The sequence below is a fragment of the Gymnogyps californianus genome, chromosome 2 (genome assembly GCF_018139145.2).
Source record: "Gymnogyps californianus isolate 813 chromosome 2, ASM1813914v2, whole genome shotgun sequence".
Taxonomy (NCBI): domain Eukaryota; kingdom Metazoa; phylum Chordata; class Aves; order Accipitriformes; family Cathartidae; genus Gymnogyps; species Gymnogyps californianus.
Window position 1 is genome coordinate 81,615,617 of NC_059472.1, and position 20,621 is coordinate 81,636,237.

Sequence of the window (20,621 nt, forward strand, 5' to 3'; positions counted from 1 at the left end):
TCTCCCACTCAAAGGAAATATTTAGCAGCAAAATGAGTAGAAAACAAAAGACTTCTCTGTTACTCACCCAATCCTCTCACTCAGGGTGGCTCTATCTAACAAGCAGGCAACTGAGTGCTCCTGCCTGGAACGGCTGTGCCAGGGGGACGGGGAGCGGGGCTGCCCCACGCCTGGGAACCCGCTGGTGCGCCCAAGTGGCCTCAAGCACTGGCTGGGAAATGCAGAGCTCTTTCCATCAAGTCCACTGCTTGGAAGCGTGAGAGGCCTGCTTAGGGCAGTGAGGGGGAAAAAAACCCAATGTTTTCTGTTAATTCTGCAAAAGGAAAACTCAAGACAAGTTAACGCAATTTTACGTACATATTAAAAGCCGAGGAACATTAATCCACAGTTTATCGGTGTTCTGCTCTTATTTCCTGCTGTGTGAGCTGTTCTGATATTTAAGATGTAGGATGCAGATCAACTTTGTTCCTCTTTTTATTGTATCTTTGATTGTATAATTCAGTGATTCTCATGAAAGCCTGGAAAGGCCAAGTCTCCACGTGAATTCATTGAGATGACTGCACTCCAGCTCTCTGACACAGAAACTTAACAGGTTTCTATTGTAAAGTATTTATCACAGAGATAGATAGCCATTTCATAAGCAATAACACAAGAGAGACAGCTAAGCCATTTTACTAGAACTCAGGAAAGTCTCTTTGGGAAGGAAGAGGTGCAGGACAGGGCGTGCACCAGCATCTGCCTGACAGAGACGCTGGAACCAGTAACACTCTGCCTGGGGCTTCAGCTGAGGAGGATGGCTGCCTGCTCCCATCCTGTAACCCATCAGACTGGCTGCTTCACCAGCCCAGCTGAATTTGCTACCGACTGGGAGTTGGAGCAGCGAGGTTTCAGGTGGTGGCCGAAGCTCCTGACAACAGCACCCAGAAGCAGAACCAGAGGCTGCGGGGGACAGGGTGCTCCTTGGACACGCGCCTTCCTGCCGAGCACCCTGCCTGCCCACGCAGTGAGCACCCGGGCCGGCACGAGGGGCTGGTTTGGACTCGCTCACTGCAGAAACGTCAGCGTGTTTTGTCAGTCCAGTAGAGCAGTGTAAAGAAATACACGACCCGCAGGAAGCAGAAAGAACTGCGATGCACGCGTCCTTATGTCACTGCTTGAATTCTTGCCCAAATCCCACCACTCCTGCAGTCATTCGGTATCTTGCAAAGTAAAGGACTATGAAGTACTATCCACACAACTGAAAATTTATCTTTTACAATACCATTAGTTTAGCTCTGTATGACCAATAATTCAGTTTTTTATATTCGTTCATCTTCTATCTAAAGCAAAAGTTTCAGTGTTTTATTTGTTTTCAAACTTTCACTTTTTGGTGCAATTATTACCTTGAAACCTACATCGGTAATGCTCAAAATTCTTCAAAAATACTGTCATTGGAATTTTAGTCACGTACCAAAAGAAATATTACACAAAAATATTTTCTTGCTTTATCTCTACAGTTCCTGAAAAACTGCATCTTGTGGACTTGGATACAAACATACTGGAGAAACCAAAACTACATGAATAGAGAAGACCTCAAATGGCTACTGTGATCTGTAACAGTCTATATACATGTTATATACATAGGACTGTTTGAGAGCCTGTATTCATGAATGTGTACAGTCTACATACTGCACAAAGTTAATTTGTCTAAGGGGTTTTTTTTTAAATCTTTTTTTTTAAACTACTGTCAGAAACAAGGAGAGCAACCTTGTGGTGGCACAGAAAACCTGTGGTTACTGGATTTAGTCTTACCCTCCTAGTGCCACTGCTCATTAACCATGAACTGATTTTGCAAATCTGTCATTCAACACAATAATTTCTACATTTTTTCTTATTGCATTTGTATGTGTAACAAATTGGTACAAATGTTTACAATAAAATGTAAAGTTCATTGATACAATGCCTTTCATGACGGCCATAACTGGTTACTAGCCAACTCTGTAGTTTTTTAGAGACCTTTTTAGCTGAACTTGGAAAAATAGGAAATGTATTGTAGCTTAAAATAAATGTACATAATATACAATATATATATTTATACACATGTGTACGTCTACATACACATATATTGATATAACATTTAAAGTAATGTTTAGTTTTGATCAGTTCTCTTGAGTGCTGGGAGTACCTGGCAAATAAATCTAGAAACAGAATTTGTCCACAATTAAATAATCATTTCCACAACTTAGAAAAATATACTTTTACTAAATAAGGTTTAAATTAACTGATGTATGGATATAGCATGGAGGATAACGGTTTCCAGACTCTGGCACGATTAAATCTGAAAGAACCCAAGCTACTACAAACCGGTAACGAACGCTGCCCCGCAGCCAAGCACAGAAGAGCACAGAAATACAAGCTGCTGCTGCAGCCATCATCGGTGGCACCCAAACCATCTCTGGTTCGGTCACCTCTTATATAGGCTTCATTTCTACCCGATACAAGTCACCCCCCCGGGCTCACGCTCCGTTATTTGAGGCCCACTTCAACCACAGCCACACAGCGCCTGCCGCCTTCTCCAAGTACGGCACTTGCTGACTGATGCGAGCAGCTCCCCGCTTCCACGCAACTCTTGCCTTGAGAGCTAACGTATGATCAAGGTCCCTGATTAACGACTTGGAGGACCATCAGTACTTGAGCTTCACCATATGGATTTTGATCTACTGCATAGGTAAATATATCATAGCAAAACATACATATATGTGTCTGTGTGTGTGTGTATACATAAGTATATGTACACAGACACACGTGTGTGAGTACGTGTACATCTCTATGAAAAAAATTTCATGGAGCTATGTGTAGTAATGCGATATACCATGGTATCCTGCATACATTATCTGATTTTTTTTTTTAATATATAGGCACCAGAAATAAGTATATAGAGCAAATCAACCTTTAAAAATTGAAGTTAAATCAGTGGACAAGAACTTTGGTAAAGCTTGTCAATATTTATTTTTTTTTTATTCAAATACAGTCAAAGTCTATCAGTTGCCATCACCCTCTTCACAAGAGGAAAGTGCATGGGGTTTTTTTCTGAAGAAAATTATACGTAAGGTGGGGCTTAATGATTCAAGAAAATTCTGAATTAAATGTTTACATTTTTCAAAAGATTACTATCTTTCTGATGGAAAGAAAGCTAAATAGAGTTCTTGTCCTTTGTGTATTTTATTTATCGTATCCATATATATATAAATATATATATATGTATGTCTCTGGTTATGTACCTGTGTGTGTATATACACATCCACACACTTTTAACATGAGAGAGGAACCTGTTTTTCTCCACTTTGTATGTGGAAACCTACACGTTCCTCCCTGTCTTGTACCCTGTGCAGTATAAGCTCTAGTGATGAGGCCAAACAAAAAGATATAGTTCACCATAGTATATTAGTTTATGTAGCAAAGTCATTTTCAAGCAAGTAAAATAAAGCTCTGTATTCCAAACTTCTTTTCCTTTACATTTCTCCTAAAGAAAAGGAAGGAAAAGGAAAGAGGGGAGGGAGTAGGATTATGGCAGTAGCATTGAGCCAGTGGCACGTGTCCATGTGCGTGTGCAAGCGTGCAAGCGCATGCGCGCACACACACACACACATGCACAGAGAGCAGGGCTTTGGTTGACAAATGCAGATTGTCCAGAGAAAGTGGATGCATAAGTAAGGAAGACACTACAGTGATGCAATTGTATCTTTTGTGTTTGCATGGAGTGAAAAAACAAATTCAATTGGGGGGGGGGAAGCAAAGACCTCTTTTTAGGTCCCTCATCAGTGAGAGCATACTCAGTATGCTAGAGAATTTATCTGAAACCTTTTAAATCAAGGCCTCTTTATTACAAAAATAAAAACGAACAAACAAAAAAGTATGAGAGACGACAAGATGCTGAAGTGTCACTCCAATCGTCCCTGCAGAGAACAACTGCATCCCATTTATTATTCATTCTCTTCTCTCATTTCTACGATGTCTGTCATTTCCTCTGTGTGAGGCATGTCGGTCATTGCAGAGTCTTCACCTTCTGTAGCTGTTTCATTCTCATTCCGCTTCTTTTTCTAGATTGAAACAAGCATTCAGAAACCTATCAGTAAGCTGTGCATGAACACAGTCCTACAAACTTTGGGCACTGGGAGAAGCGAGGTGAGAACAATGGTTTTTTTACACTATGTTATTAAAAGCTAGAATATTTGTGTCATATTTGTGGCTTGTCACTAATAAGTTGGCTTAACTTAGAAGGTTTCCGTAACCTTCCTGGGGCTCAGCTTTCTCCTTTCTAACATACATGCAATAATAGAGGCACTTCTTATGCTAAGCAACATCCAGAACAGGCTTCAGCATGACTGGAGGGAAGAGAGCATCTGGAATCTTTTACATCACAGACATTTTATTAAAAAAAAAAGAAAAGCAAACGAAACATGAGAGAAGATAAGCTGCTCTCGGGGGCGAGACAGAGGTGGCACCCTAATTTCTCAAATGTCAGACTTCAGGAATTTTACAAGATGTGCGCATTCTGGCTTTTCTTGGTATTGCTGATCCACTGTGATCCCCCACCCCACCAAGGCCAAGTAATATTAGAGTATTTTTGGCTAGCAGAAGCAGGAGGGCATTCAAGAGTCCTATGATTCATCCAGGATGTCCTGGATTAGTAAAGCTAAGAAGCATTCAGCCCCACTACAAAACAAGTTGAAGCATCTGTTCCTTATTATCCATTTCTCAGCAGGCTGACTAGTTTTACAGAAAACACTTGTACAGCTGACAAAAAATCCCCCACAGGTATTATTGATTCAGCTGAGTTGGGCATATCAGAGTTTCAAAATTTCAGAGGTGTCTACACAACACTTGATTTGCAGCTCTCAAACGCTGCCCACATTACCACTGTAGGTGAAAACAAGTTGGTGTACACAGCTACCGGTTGGCTCTGCCACTGTCACATTGGCTGTTGAGACGATGCTGTCAGCTACATACTAATTCTGGTAAGGCAGTAAATTAGGTTGGCACAGTTATTATTACTACTACCTGCACTCATCACTGCAAAAAATTAAGCACCATGTCCCTGGCCAGAAACACTCTACGAGCTACTACTGTAACAAACAAGCGATGAGGAGGTTAGTCCAAACAGATATATGTTGTGAAACCACTGGCCAAGAACAGCCAGTTCAAGTGGCTACAGTTTTTACTCTTTGGTTCTCAAGAAAAATATGACAGACTAATCATGACAGAGATCAAGGTCTTCTATTTTCTTATGAACCTTGTAAACTTTGGTCTATTGCCATGGCCTGCATTGTTAATACATATCAAAACTGGTTTTAGTTTGTTCCAACATAAGGCTTTTAGATATTCCATCTTCCGTATTTTTTTGCCAAAAATAGAAGTGGTGGGCATCTTCACTTGGCCCTTAGTAAGAGGTCTAATTAAAAAAAAAAAGTAAATGCATAATTATATTTTCTGCTCCCATCTATAGCATCCTTCTGCGCTATGGATTGATGTACACACCATGCCATTTCTGCTTGGAGTTGGACCTGGTGCCTTGAACACATAACGGGAAGGATACAACATGCAGCTACTGCGATGTAGCCAGTCACCCAGCCAATATTTATCCTGTGTTTGACTTCATTTAGTGGAATATTCTTTGAAATCCATGTATCGCTACTACTCCGTACATGCAGGATTGTAGTGTGTGAAATATGTAGAAGTATGCCTATGAGAAATCCTCGGCTGTTTAAGTATTTGTAAGCTCTTATCCTCTACTGCTGCAGGAGTATATCTTGTTTTAAGCCACTTCTTTAGATAGCAAAAACAATAAGCAACTGTGCTTTTTGTCCATTTTCAGCAGAGCTGGTTTTATAAAGAAATAAAAGTATACATATAGATATATATACACACACATAGACATATACATGTACTTATAACAAGCTTGGATGAGTAGTTCCTATGTCTACATAAAGAAGCTATGTTGTACACTGTGCAAAATAGGTGGTGGTAAGGACATGATATCCATGATACACATGTTTTGAGGAGCAAGAGTTTTACTTCAGACCAGTGTGTCCCATGGCCTGGTCCCATGGCCTGAATGCGCACTAGCAGCTGGAAGGCACCTTTTGGTTTTATTTCAACCCAAAGAATTCCCAAGTTGCACACTCTTGAGACCACATGGGGAAGCAAACCAAATTCAGTAAGTAGCGATGCTGGGAAGTTATATTTCAAAAGTGTACTCTTAATCTGAACTAAAATCCACTGTATTCATCAACTGCTTTCACCAGATCCCGCAGAGCCCAATTCTTACCTGTTTCCGATAGACATAACAGGCTGCTATTGCAACCATGGTGGATTCTCCTACAAAACCAGCTAGAAGGGATCCTACTCCAAGAGTGGCTCCATGAACTCTGTGGGTGGCACAAAAAGAAAGTAGTCATGGTTGTGTGAGAATGCATGATTCACAATTATATTTTCACTGGCATATAGAACCAATCTGTTGTTAGAAACATTTCCTTCAAAGACATAATACACTGGCAAAGAGAGTAACTGGTATTTTAAAGGACTTTTTGTTTCTTAATGGCTTCACTGTTTAGTAAAAGAACCATATTCTGAATCAAATTATGGACTAAGAATTTAAAGTCTTGTACAGAGTGCTGTAGAATAGATTATTTAGCTTATAAATAAGATATTCTTCCATTAGCTTTCTTAACAGTGCGTTTAATAACATGGAAATAAATTCCCCTTAGGACATGTTTTTGCCTCTTTGACATTTGTGTACTTTTTCAAAAGGGACATCACTATTGTGCCTGCCTAGAGCAGTCACACTTGTAAGTTTGCAAATGTTTCTTTTCCAGATATTGACACTATTTAGGCTTTATATTATGGTTAGTATTTGGGGAAAATGTTTTGAGCGATGCAAATTCAGCTATCTAGTGACAGGGAACAGGAATGAAGAGGAAAGCAAACCCATCAGCTCTGTGGAGAATAATGATTTACCCCAAGTAAGGCAGCACAATGAGACTAGCGATGAGGACGATAATCCGCAGCACTGAGCTGGGTGCCAACACAAATGTCTTCTTCAGAGTCATCAGCCAGCCTGTCAAGTGCGCTCTGACAGTCACTGTTGATAAACAGGGGAAGGGATGGGGAGAAAGGGAGGCAAGAGTAGTAAAAAAAAAAGTCAGTCATCTCATATGAAGCTTTCTCATGCAGAGACAACTGTTCAGAAATAACCTTGCTTTAAGATACTGATTTTTTTTGGGGGGGGGGGAGGGAAAGCCAGTTACGGACAGCAATCCTTCCCAAGAGCTGCTCTCTTACAACCAATTTATTAGATGGTCCATTCTGTTTTCTTCATTGAAAAAACCCTATCCCCTTCCCTAAAGAGAAATCATACCAAGGAAAATTTTCCATCTAGCTCCTGTGTGGTACATGGTGTAACAGGTAGGCACAAAAAAAGATATCTACATGTACCTATTCTTATATTTGTAGTTTACCTTTATTACAAAACTGTCTTATCATATAAGCAGAAAACACTACATGATGTAGCATTTAATTACGAAAGTTAGAAATTTTTTGAGGGGAAACATTTTGATTATTGCTGTCAAGCTTGTCTCTCTCTTGCATAGGGGCATTAACTTTTATTCTATATTGTTTATGCTCTGATGATATGTCCTGGTTTCGGCTAGGATAGAGTTAATTTTCTTCCTAGTAGCTGGTATGGTGCTGTGTTTTGGATTTAGTAGGAAAATAATGTTGATAACACACTGATGTTTTTAGTTGTTGCTAAGTAGTGTTTATACTAAGGCAAGGATTTTTCAGCTTCTCCTGCCCAGCCAGCAAGAAGGCTGGAGGGGCACAAGAAGTTGGGAGGGGACACAGCTGGGACAGCTGACCCAAACTGGCCAAAGGGCTATTCCATACCATAGGACATCATGCCCAGTATATAAACTTGGGGGAGTTGGCTGGGAGGGGCGGATCGTGGCTCAGGAACTAACTGGGCATTAGTCGGCAAGTGGTGAGCAATTGCATTGTGCATCACTTGTTTTGTATAGTCTAATTCTTCTAGTATTATTATTGTCATATTATTATTATTATTATTATTATAATTATTTTTCATTCCTTTCTGTCCTATTAAACTGTCTTTATCTCAACCCATGAGGTTTTTTTTTTTTCTGATTCTCTCCCCATCCCACTGGGTGGGGGGGAGTGAGCGAGCAGCTGCGTGGTGCTTAGTTGCTGGCTGGGGTTAAACCATGACATGATATCAGAAAGAGCCACTGAGTCTGGCAGCAGAAGGGGAGACTAATGGAGGTGATGTTACTGTGGAGGTGGTCCTAGATGCTATCCCAAATAGTTAATTTCAATCTTGGCACACACGTATTGCTACTGCCGTTCATGTGTGTGTTCTTGGTCAACTACAATAGACAGAATTCAGGCTTTACTTTTGACAGTCAGAAATCTGCCTAATGACAGACTGCTCTTACTGCAACATTTGTATCTTGACTACTGATGTAAATAGTCTTGGTCTACACGAGCTTCAATAAAAATGGTGTTACTCATGCTAGGCATGCATTTAGCCACTCTTGTATGTACAGCCATGCCAGACTCTATGACCACGCCTCACAGCTGGTTTGGTTTTGAGGTTATAGAGTTTTTATTTTCTTGGTTTTTTACCTGGAACTGGAAAGAAGGAGAAGATGCGCAAAGGAACAACACACAGCTCTGCAAAAGCGAAATCTACTCCAATTATGTCAACTAAAATCTTCTCTGACACGTTTGGCGTCCAAAACATCACAAAACAGAGCTAGGAAGAACAAAATTAAGAAATGTTTATATTTCAGAAGGGAAGCACAACAAAAGATAGGCCCTCCTCGTCTAAAACATGTTTACTCTACTCATGGGTAGATAACTCTACTGACGATAAATATACATACAGTATATTTATATTTAGCTTGCATTCAAATACACAGAGTACACAAGTGTACAGAAGAGAGGCATGTTAACTTCAGAAGCAATTCCTACTCTTCATGTTCCTCACATACCAAGACTGACGCATATAGAAAGAATTTTTATGGTACCTGCAAATGGTTGTACTTGAATGGTCTAATTGTTACAAAAACAGTAAGAAACTTGACTTTTACAGTACTTGCTCTGGTTAAGACACCCATATTCCTAAACAGATTATCAAATATTTTAGTAACTAAAGATTTGAAGTACTCCAAGACCCAGAGATCTGACCTAAATCTAAGACTAGGGGTTTAAATGTGCTGCTGATACTAGTACCGATAGCAAGGCAAAGGTGTTTGGCATAGTCCTGCAGACATAGTGCCCTCAGGCCACAAATCCACTAAGTCTTGTTATTTTTATTAAAGAGTGTGCTGTTTAGTCCATACATGAAAGGAAAACTTCCATGAAAAACCCACAACAAATGATACAGTGGTAGTACATGCTGTTTAATTTTTTGGTCAATACTGAGGTAGGGCTTCAGTCTGAGCTGAGGGGGCTGCTGGCAGCTGGCAGGTCCAGCTTCGGTTCAAGGCACTCACGGAAGAACAGTGCTGACAGCCCTTACAGGACTTTTCCTGTAAGAGGGGGTACCTGACATCCTTTCAAGTATAACTACTTTGTTATTTAAGTGGATTTTGTGATTAAAAAAGTTATTTCTTCCTGTTCCCGCAGTAAAGCAGATGCTAAAGAAGCGAGCTGACTGAACGGGGCAAAACTTGAGACCTTAAATGCTCTGGCACTCCTCTTGTCAGGTTAAAAACCAGTGTACCAGGTAAATTATGTGCACTGACTGTACAATCTGATGGTTCTGTGAGACTCTATAACCACTCTCTTATAATTTAGCCTACAAGCTAGTATCATAGTATCTAGCTCTTCTCTCTTTATCCATTTGTCACTTCCCTACATGTTCAGATGGCTTTTAAAGCTAGTCTTTGAAGTCCTACCACCTCCAAGACAGCTGGGATTTCAGTCTCATTCTTTGGTTGTGTGCCAGAGATTGTCCTTTCAGTTTAGCCTACAAGTACCCAGACTGCAGAAGTTTCCCATGGCCTGTGACTGAGTGGCCTGTGGGAGGTCTCATGTTCTGACCACCTGTGCGGTGAACAAAACATTTCACCTTCCTGCAGAAAGGCTCATCTTCAGTTTTCTTCTCCATTTCTTAGGGTAGGAACCACTATTTATTTTTCACAATTGAATGTTTTACTTGACTAATGTGATGCCGCCTTGCGGTGTACCTCCATCACCTATACAGAGAATAGTAAGTGGAAGAGGGTAAGAGCAGAAGACAAATGAACTGAGCATGGATTTTTTTCTGCTTTAGCCAGCACTTCTCCCTCCCTGCCAAACTACTTGTACAGGGTACAACCAAAGCAGAGGGGACAACCTAGAGCAGAGAAGATTGTGTGGTTGAGAATCCAGTTATTAAAAAGTAACTGTACAGTGACAGAGCAAATTCCTTCATTGTTGCGGACACCATTAGGCAGACTGCAGTGATTTGTACTCTTACTGCAAACGACCTGTCAAGCAACCATATAGGGCATATTTTGTCAAATCTTTCTTCAAAGTCCAATAAACAAAATAAGATGCAAAGATGTCCACTCTTCAATTATAATTTGCTGGTTTCATGAAAGCAAAGACCTTTACGCTGCTTGTACTGCACAATGCCATTAGCATCCTACTGAGCAGTATAGTTACTGCTGCTGCAAGATTCCATACATTTATGCTAACAGCAGAGTCTGCCCACTGCTAGCAAAAGGCAAATAGAGCAGTCTTTCCTTCTTCAACAGCTGTTTGAAAGAGTATTCTAACATCATCAGAGTATTCTAACATGGTTAGACAGGCAAGCAAATAAGTGACCAAAAGCATTGTTCTCAACCCCATTCTCTTTAAGTTAAAGTTTGTTTCTGGCCTTTAATAAGAACAGACTCAATCTCCATCCAGCTCCTATAGGAAGAAGGTCAGTTTGCAAATCAGGGGTAATGACTTATACTCAGGTGGTATGCAATCATTCCTCCTCAGCTGCTGCAAACTGCAGTCTTCCCCACTCCCCACCCCCCTGATCAGCAGAGTCAGTGCTGATAAATGGCTTCAAAGAGCACTTCTTACATAGCAGCTGGTGGATAAAGACAGCAGTGAGTGCTAAGCTCAAGAATAAGCAGTTTGAGGAGGTGAGACATGGCAGCAGAAGGACCTTCTATTTCTGTCTCAGCACGTTTCCATCTTTTTGGTTGCAACATTGCTAACTAGTTTCATTTTGCTAAGAGATTGCTCTCTGTCATCTTATGAGCAGATGATATTCTTATTGCCCACAGGGAACAAAGCCTCAGGAAAAGAAATTAATGCTTTGCATCATGCAAGCCCTCCGCAATTTAACTTCTAGAGCACTTGCAACTTGGGAATTTTCCATATTATTTCAAAGACAAATTCAAAATGTAGTGGAAAAAAACAGGCTCTACTTCAGGAAAACTGTAACACTAAACATGCAAAGGAAGGAAGGTATATCGGTTACTGATTTTATTACAGATGAGGTATATTGAAAATAGGATGAAGTCTTAACTTTTTTGTGATGCTGAGTGGTCTGTATGAAGTTTGTGACTACCTTGGTAAAGGGTGAAGACTGATCAGAAAGGAGACCGGAGAAGATGGTAACAGATGAAATGATGCGAGTAGTCCAGTGAAACAGGGAGTGTGGTGCACAAATTAGAGGTGGGATCTACTGGAGTAAGCGGTGCTAACTTCCTGGGGCTCAGATCAGAAATGATTTTAGGAAATAGATTTACATGTAGTATGTCTCCTATCTTTCTTTTAGTTAAATGCTGTTTGTTTCCCCCTCCCCCTTATGCCTTTCTGCATGTCTGCAAGGTTAAAAATAGAATAAATAGGCTTGGGTAGGGTTACAGTTATACCTTCATTTAATCTAATCAAGAGGTGAAGATGAAACAGTGAAAGCTTCCACACAGGCTAGCAACGCACATGCATAATGGCATTGCAGCTTCAAGTTGCAATTGCAGTTTGCTGCAATAGCTTTATACAGTAATGAATATTGTACTTAGCAACTCTGCTGAGGCTGAAGCATTTTAATGCTTTGGGAGTAAGGATTTTGCTTCTGGAATTTTAGCAACAGTTGATCTGATTTTCTGTTATGGTATGAGTGCAGCATGATATTAAAGGATAGTTTTGTTAAAGCCTTTGATCATCTAACTGGAACTTCAACTGAACAGTGATGAGTGCTTTAAAAATACAGGAAAAAATGAAGATATAAACAGGACAGTGGAACACTACAGAGAATATGCAGGCCTGAGTAAAGACAGTAGTATTTATCACAGTGCTGTTATCTCTATATAAACAACAGTAGCCTAAGCATTTCTGGAAGTGTTTTAATCATTTGAACAGATCTGAAGGGTTGTTCTATTGGGTAATGTGCCTTTAACTGATCTACAGTAGTAAAATTTGAAAGACTTTACTAAATATGTCAATAATTTACAGCACCATAAGAAAATCAGTACAGCTGTACTAGATCAGATCAAAGCTCCAGCTAGATTAGTATCATCTCCCTGCTGAAGGTCACTGGGGGTTGCCTAAGGAAAGGGCACAAAGAGCAGGGCAAGTGCAGAGTAAGAGATGCCCTTCCCTGGCTGCATGGTCTGAGCTGCTGGCAATTACGGCTTCAGGAGTTCAGTAAATGTGGTGCACCTTCATCCCATGCAGCATTATGTTGTGCATACAACATATCTAATATTAGTGATTTTTTTTTTTCAACCCAGTTGTGCATTAAAAAAAGTCAAAACCCCTGTCACTTGTGGCTTAGACACTCTCCATAAGTAGGTGTGCTTACTTTCATGTAGAACCTTGCTTATCTCAGCTAGCAAATTCAGTGTCTAGGCATATTAAAAGGTTACACATCAAAAACTTCTGCTGTCGACAAGCCTGAGAGAATGCACCAAATCTTTGTTTCAGTAGGGAAAGTATCAGACTGCTAGTGCTCAGTCCAACTTCTCGTTAATCTCTTTTCTTAGGTACACTTCATGCATTTGACTTTCACAAATAATTGTGATGAAAGACTGTTCATGAGATTTTGTTTCAGATGCTGCATGTGTGAGTTTGAATGCTAGTAGTTCTTGAAAACTAACAGTCTTTTCATAGGCCCTGCATCTCCTGGAAGCTATTTCCATTTATTCTGGTTGCTGACAGGGATTACTAAACCTCAGAGACCCACTACATAATGCATTATAATACATTATGCTAACAAAGGCTATTGTCATGTGTACAGTAATCTGCAGGGTGCTAGACTGATTTGCTTTCAATAATTTGTAGAAAGCTGCCTGTCTTTTGGGACATTCCTTGATAAATATAAGGCACAAAAGAGTATTCCAGTGAGCTATGAACAACAGTACAGCATTTCTAGACTTCAGTGCAGTCTCCAGTTAGAAGAAACACTGCCTGATGACAAAGACACGATATGGCTCTATGTTCCTCAGAAAGAAGCTACGGAATCCAAAATGGATGTTTCTAAAAATAGGTTAGACGTATACCAGCCTGGAATGAGACTGGAATAACAGATTTTACCATGGGGAAGGGTACTATTAACCTGTTAAAAGTTCTTCTGTGATGAAATGCAGTTCATATTTTTCTCCTGCAAAACAACTCTCAGCAGATGTTTTCTATCATTTGTTGAACTTGCTATATTTGCAGAAGTATGGCTGTCCAAGAGAGGTGTTTTACCCTCAAAAGATTGTTCTATGTATGTATTGAGGATTGCATATTAAGTAATGTAACCCATGCCTTGTTCATGACCTCTCTATTCCCATTTATGCTACGTGGCGCCCAGTGAGGGCAGAGGAAATTTACTTTACACCTTATTACACATCTCAGCTTTGAATTGCACCTCAGATCTTTGGGATAGTATCAGTTAAGTTTACCACTTCTATTAATATGGAAGACTATAAGTCATATGATTTGTCTTTTGAAGTGTGCAATAAAAAAATCAAAAAGTAGCCAGTCTTATGTGGTCCGATCTCCTGATTTGCCAAACATCTCCATGGCCTCCCTCTTTCTCACATAAACAGAACTTCCATAATTCTGTCTCCTTTCAGAGCTTGTATCACACTTACAAGATGAAATGATCTCGCAGACATGTTTGTAAGTCAAAAGAATATCTTGTTCTAACTTGCATCAGTGTGAAAAACTGAATTTGACTCCTCTGTTCAACATCCTATTTTGCAAGATGTTGGAGAAAAAAAAATGCTGAATTTGTTAGTGCTGTTCTTATGGCTATTCCAAATCCATACCTTCATTGACCTTGAAAATTTAGTTCTCTAAATGACTGTGTAGTACTGGGGCTTGTGACTCAAAAACTTACTCTAGCATCTTAATGTTAAAGGAAACTGCACTTCTTTATTTTTATGAAGAAGAATAAAAATAACAACAGTTTTGAACCGTTAACTACTGGTACTGAAACTATAGAAATAGTTATTAGTTACATCCTTTTTCAGACTACAGGTGGAGTGTGTTTCCGTGTTGAATATAGCTGTCCAACAGAATACAAATTCCTAATACCTCCTGAAGCACTCATTCCACTATGCAGTCTCTCAAGTAGCTGAACAACATGTAAAATGTTCAACAGAGTTCTTACAAAGGAAGGAGATCCAACTACTCATCAATTTACACAAATAAAGGATTTTGTGTTTTGTTGTGGACCAAGAAATCAAAAAGTCTAGGTTTTATTGTAAAGACATTATTCCCTGTTGATAGGAAACCACATTTGAGTATAACATGAAAATAATCAAGTGAAAAACTTGTTGCCTTTAAAGGCTCAGGGGCTTTTTTTGTTAGTTTTATTTTTTTTTTAAGCACACTGCTATAAACAATCATGAAGTTCTTTGGAAGCTGTGAAGGAATTTCTGGGTATGGTATGATACTAGAGGCCAGCATCACTGGCTTGCTGCAGAAGCTTGCTGCATACCACAGCCTGGCCCGCACCAGAACAGACCTGCAGAATCCTATGCTATCTTTGCTGTAAATCATATCAGAGAGCAGTCTTTGCACAGCCGCCCCAGTTTTGCCAGTTTTGAGGAGTTTTTGATATACAGCTTTTAAGACCAAAAAAAAAAAACTTTCTGATCAGCCCAAATGGAGGTGTTGAAGGTTCCCGCAGTCTGACACTCTGTTGGGATATATAATGATGATGTGCTCATGTGTTCTGTAATTCTGAAGCGGGCAGGAAGTGGGTCCTTTTCTTGTGTGGAAAATGTAAGGTTTTTCAAGACCAGACTGGCCAAAGCCCCAGGGAACCTGCCCTGACCTCACAGCTGACCCTGCTCTGAGCAGAGGCTGGACCTGATGAACTCCCGAGGCCCTTCCAACCTGAACAATCCTGTGATCCTATGAAGCAAAAAGCCCTGGATCTGTGTGCAGCAAAAATGTCAGACCACAGTCGTATTTGAAAGCGATTTATCATAGTGCTGATGACTTGAATCACAAGGACGTTCTCTTATAGCAATTATCCCTCAGGCGCACACAAGTCAGTATAGATTTCTGTGAACTTTGTGTTCTGCAAAGGGTGGTGTAAAGCTGAAAACAGCCGTCGTAAAATTTGTCAAGCAGCAGGGGGAGCAAAAGAAACCAGAGCCTGCCTGCAGGAAAACTCCCTAACTTCACATCTTCTCCTGAAATATTGATTTCTACAGATCTAAGTCTCCCCCTGCCTCCCCCAGCTTTCCTTATAGTTCAGAGTGATGGAGCACGACATTCTTCAGAAATAAAGCTAGGTCCAGCAGCTGCACAATACACTGACTCTCTGATAGCATTAACATGATGCCACATCTGCTTTCCCCCCAGCTGCTGCTGAAAATACTTAGGTGGTATTTTTCAGGCTGGGTTGGGTCACTAAATTGTTTAAGATAGTCATTATATCTCCCCATTGAATTATGTTGCTTTATTTTTCACAGAAAGCAGGATATTTTACTGGGTACAGCTTCACTTTTAAAAAGCTTGAATAAACCAAAGCTGGCAGATTCCTAGGCTCTCTTTGAAAATTGTTGACTTCACAACTTAGTCATTTTCTTCTGTCCCGAGTTTTCTGCAGCCCTTGCTGCTTCCTATTACGGAGTTTGAGCAGAAACATGCTGCAGTGAAAATTTTTGACCCTTCCTTTTCTGCTTGCTCCAGCCACTCATGCAGAATAGACCCTTTGTGTAAAACCTGAACAATCATGAAGGAGACATTAGTCTCCACCTCACTGGAGCAAACAGAAATCCTTTATTCCGGGACAAAGGCTCAGTGCAGTACCACGGATGGGACAAGGCCCTCGTGAGGATTTTATAAAGTCAGCCTCTGGTGATCCAGCATCTTCCTGAGAAGGCAGGAATGCTTCCACTCATGTCTGAAATAATTTTTACTGAAGCCGGAACTAAACCTGACCTTGAAAAGGTAAAAAGCTTCTTGAGCGATTGTCTGCCAATATGTCATTTTCCAATTGTTACTTTTGTGCCAGCAGCCTGAAGATAAAAAACAATCTGGGAGTTCAGAGATGGGCAAAATCAAAGCAGTGAAAACAAACTCATCCACTGGATGGGTGGTATTATTCTAAAAGCTGTCCTTGACATCCATATAGTGTATGTCAGTAAAGTTAAAAGAAAGTGGATTTAGGCTTAAAAGTTAATGCTGGTTTTTTAAATGTGAATATCCTAGATAGGACTTGCGAAATCTCCTTAATACAATGAGGCTGTAATGAAGCCATTGATGAAATAAGACTGAGGAGTGTGGGAGAAATCTGTCCCTCTTTTTTTATTTCCTTTCTTTGTATACTCACGAGAGATAATGACACTGAACTCAGTCACCCAGGGAATTTCAGATACTGGCACTGTCAGCAGCTGGGGTTGTGTCCTCTGAGAGGGACCAATTTCTTGCTGTGACGTTTCTTCCTGTGGATTTTACTGCCTCTCAGTCTTACTATCCCATGACTCTAATAAAGCCCAGTTGTAACCTTTGATAATAAAGCAATGCAGAGATGTAAAACAAAGACAGCCAATAAAAGACAGGAAAAAATGAATGAACCTTGAACACAAATCCAGTGGCCTCTGCAATGGCTTAAACCTTTGGCTGCTTTTTGACCTGTGACACTGAATGTCACAGGTATATACGGTGGCAGCAAAACAGGGTTCCTATGCACATTTCCCTTCATTTATCTTTAAACTTAGGAGGAAAAACTACATGGAAGGCTAAATAATGCTATACAGTACTTTGGTTCTGAAGAAAATGCAGTTTGTACTGTTTCTTAAAGCCAATTGCTAGCCATGCCTAAGCTCTTCGTTGTTAAAAAAGGTATTCCTGAAAGCAAGCAACAAATACCAGGAATGGCGAGATACACTGCGGTAGCTGCTCTGAGTCTGAAGCTCTTCAGCACTACACAGGGGGAATTATTCTCACAAGCAGAAAAGGACATATTCTGGGAAAATCTCCTGTTGAGGAAAGCTGTAAGCATGACCTTGGACAGGGGAGGATGAACTACTGCTTTAATCTGGATGAACTGGGTAATGTACTATAAAGTACGATTACTTTAAATTTGGTGGAAGGGAAATGAGGATAGGCAGTATTAATCTACGATTTGATATTGTGTGATGCATTGAAAAATTTTAATTATTATTCAAACTCTAAAGTTCCATGATCAGACTTAACTTCCTTAAAAACCAAACAAAAAACCACACAAAAATCATATAACCTTGGTCAGCTTTAGAAAACAACAAAGGCTTGCCCTAGTTAATGTAGTAACACAGGCCACTTTAAGAAAGTTGGCTCTTAAGTAATCTTCCATTTATAAATTCTAATGCAGTGGCTGGTAACTGATGTGCTGGAACTACAACCCTGCAAAACTCTAGTTCATATCCCTGGTCATGTTTGTTAAAACACAAGCATCTCAAAAACTGAAAAGCATTATTGCCATCAGAAGTCATGTTACCTTTCTGATGCAGAATTCAAACTTTTGATTTCTACAGAGTAACTTAGTCTGTGCAATGTTATAGTTTGAGCACATGAACACTGATAAACTCACAGATTTCATTGTTTACATGAAAGAAATCATCATGATGAATCCTGTTTTCCATGGTGTGGCTAAGCTGTTTCTTCTAGTAAGGTAGAAATGCTACAGTAGCCAAATCCTCAAGATAGAAGAGATTAATGAGGTTTATAACTAGGTGTCATATTGCATTCCCCTTTTGCAGGAAAGATGTAGAGTATCTGAAAGGCCAAGGAAGTTAAAGTATGGCTTGTCCTTTTCAGACCCTGATGCTATTCCCTCGACCATGATTCACAAATTCATGAAAAAATGAGGCTTTGTTAACTTCAGTACATTTGTACTTCTTCAGCTGCTGGGCTCTCCTGCACCGTCACTGCACAAAGACTACAGCTTTGGCTCTCTCTTTAGCATTAAATACTCTCATATTTCACCACACCCCCCTCCAATCCCTCTTCCTTTCCCAATTCCCAGCTTGGCCCTGGTGGGCCATCTTCTGAATGTCTGCTATCAGTCATCTATGTAAGAGTTGAGACAGGCAAGTGGGAAGGTTTCAGCATTGCATGCAGGTTAGGTATAAAGCACAGAGAGGAATTCCTAAATTAAGGACCTCAGAAATCATCACTTTGTTCTGAAAATGCTTTCTTCAGCCTGTGAACTAAGAACCAGCATTAGCAGCCTGGAATGTATATAGCTATCAAAGCTATACAAGTTGTAATAACGGGGTGATTTTTTCTGGTAGCAACCCTCTCTCAATACACAGAGGAAGACTGTGGCATTAGTCACAAGGAAATAGAAATAGTATTTTTTCTTGTTCCCCCTTCCAGCATTTGAATCACTTGAAATCATGGGGATGAGGCAGCAGATACTTGGCTAAAGGCCTTTTAAGTGAGAGTGAAGGAGGAACAATGGAGTACAAGCCCTGATAGTCTCTTGCATTGGTCAGAATTTGCAAATCACTTTGCTCTGCTCTAGGCTGATCTTCACCAAACTTCATCAAGTGTGTACAGGGAAACCCTCTCACTCTGTCTGCTCAAATGCATGAAGGTGAGGGCACAAATTCTAGTATTCCTATATTTTCTTGGTACCTGACAGTCTAATACTGATTTCACAGTAGTAGTGTTAACTGACCTTATTTTCTTTAGGAAAGGGGAAAAAAATTAACTACATTTTTGTGAAAGTATGTTCACACATACTGCTTGTGGCAAATTCTATTTTAAAATACTTCTTTGCACACCCTCTGGCTGCAGTGAAGCTGCCTAAGGCATCTAAAAGTTAAAGCTAATCTCCTGTCAGGTCCTGAATGCAATTTACTGTCTCAGCCTTGAAATAAGACCCTTCAGGTGTTTTGTCTCCAAAGATGGAAACAAAGCGAAGCGCATGATACTTCTGTAGGTATCGCAACTCATTAAGTGCATTCACGGTGGCTAAATGTCAGCCTGCATGGGACTCCAGACGCCAACCAGCTGACACCCAGTGAGAGCTGCGTACTGCAGGGAACTGCTGTGCAGTTATTTATTTCACGCTATGGACACTCCTCCTCTGCCTTTAAGAGGTTTCATCAGTGAAACAGGAATGTGTTCCTTGGCGTTTCTCAATATGCAAGCCTAATTCATAGTACCCTGAATGCAGGCTAAGGATACCTAGTAAGACAGCAGTCAGTCTTGCTGCAAAGAATTCTTTAACTTGTCCTTTACCAACAGTTGCTTTATGTCTCATTGTTTAGCAGGACAGCGTAGCTGAAAACATCAAACACATCAGTGTCTTATGTACCCAAGAGCTTTACTCAGGATACTTTATCATGTGGAAAATGAACTTACTGGTAAAGGCAGAAAGTGATACGAAATGGCATATTTATTAGACTAGAGATTGAAAATTTGAGAGCAAATGGGCCTACTGAAAACTGGATAGTCTTTGGTGCCCCTCATGGGAAAAATCAGCTGCCGGACTGATGGCTGGGAAATAAGATTTGCTGAGTTCAACTGGAAATTAAAGAACTATTGAGTATAAAATGTTTGCATAGCATCAGAGAATATGTCAATAAAGCAATGCTATTGCAATAATATACTGAGCTGGTATGAATATTCTGTCTTCACTCACACAGGCTCCAATTTTATCTGCCAGTTATCTGAATTTCACTGGCTGGTGAAGCCTTGCTGATCAACACGACAGCAGAGTCGGCAGATGGTATCCATTTGGCAGTTCCTAGTTTGGCATAACCAAATCCAAAGCAGAGCGCAAAAGCTTGGGCATCTGGAGTTGCCTTTTAAACAGATAAGGCTTCTCAGCCTGAATGAAACACAGCTGCTTCTCTTCCACAGTGACCGGCTCTAGCTCTTACAGAATTAAGAAATAAGTAGAAAGCAGCAACTATGGAGTCCTGTATTCTGTACTTTAATTCTTTCATATAGGGAATTTTCCCTGTTACACTGGCTTCCTTGTTCTTCATCAGAGTTTTCTTCTAATCTCCTAGGTCCTTGATGATTAATTATAGAAGATAACCAACCAGAGGATGACTGGAGATTAGGCAAATGATTAGGCTTGCAGTAAACTGTCATGAAATGGAAGAAAGACTTTCCTCCTCCCCTCTTCAGGCTGAAAC

General features: G+C 40.2%; 1 protein-coding gene across 1 annotated transcript in view; it reads right to left on the reverse strand.

The window, feature by feature from the left end:
- Positions 1–2,978: 2,978 nt before the first annotated feature.
- ANKH (ANKH inorganic pyrophosphate transport regulator) overlaps positions 2,979–20,621 on the reverse strand; it is a 105,580-nt gene continuing 87,937 nt past the window's right edge. Inside the window, exons 9-12 of the mRNA XM_050890694.1 lie at positions 8,677–8,806; positions 6,997–7,120; positions 6,308–6,407; positions 2,979–4,079 (exon numbers count right to left, since the gene is read on the reverse strand). Of these exons, the coding sequence (XP_050746651.1) occupies positions 3,963–4,079; positions 6,308–6,407; positions 6,997–7,120; positions 8,677–8,806 (471 nt within the window). The 3' untranslated portion in view covers positions 2,979–3,962. The remainder of the gene's footprint in view (positions 4,080–6,307; positions 6,408–6,996; positions 7,121–8,676; positions 8,807–20,621) is intronic.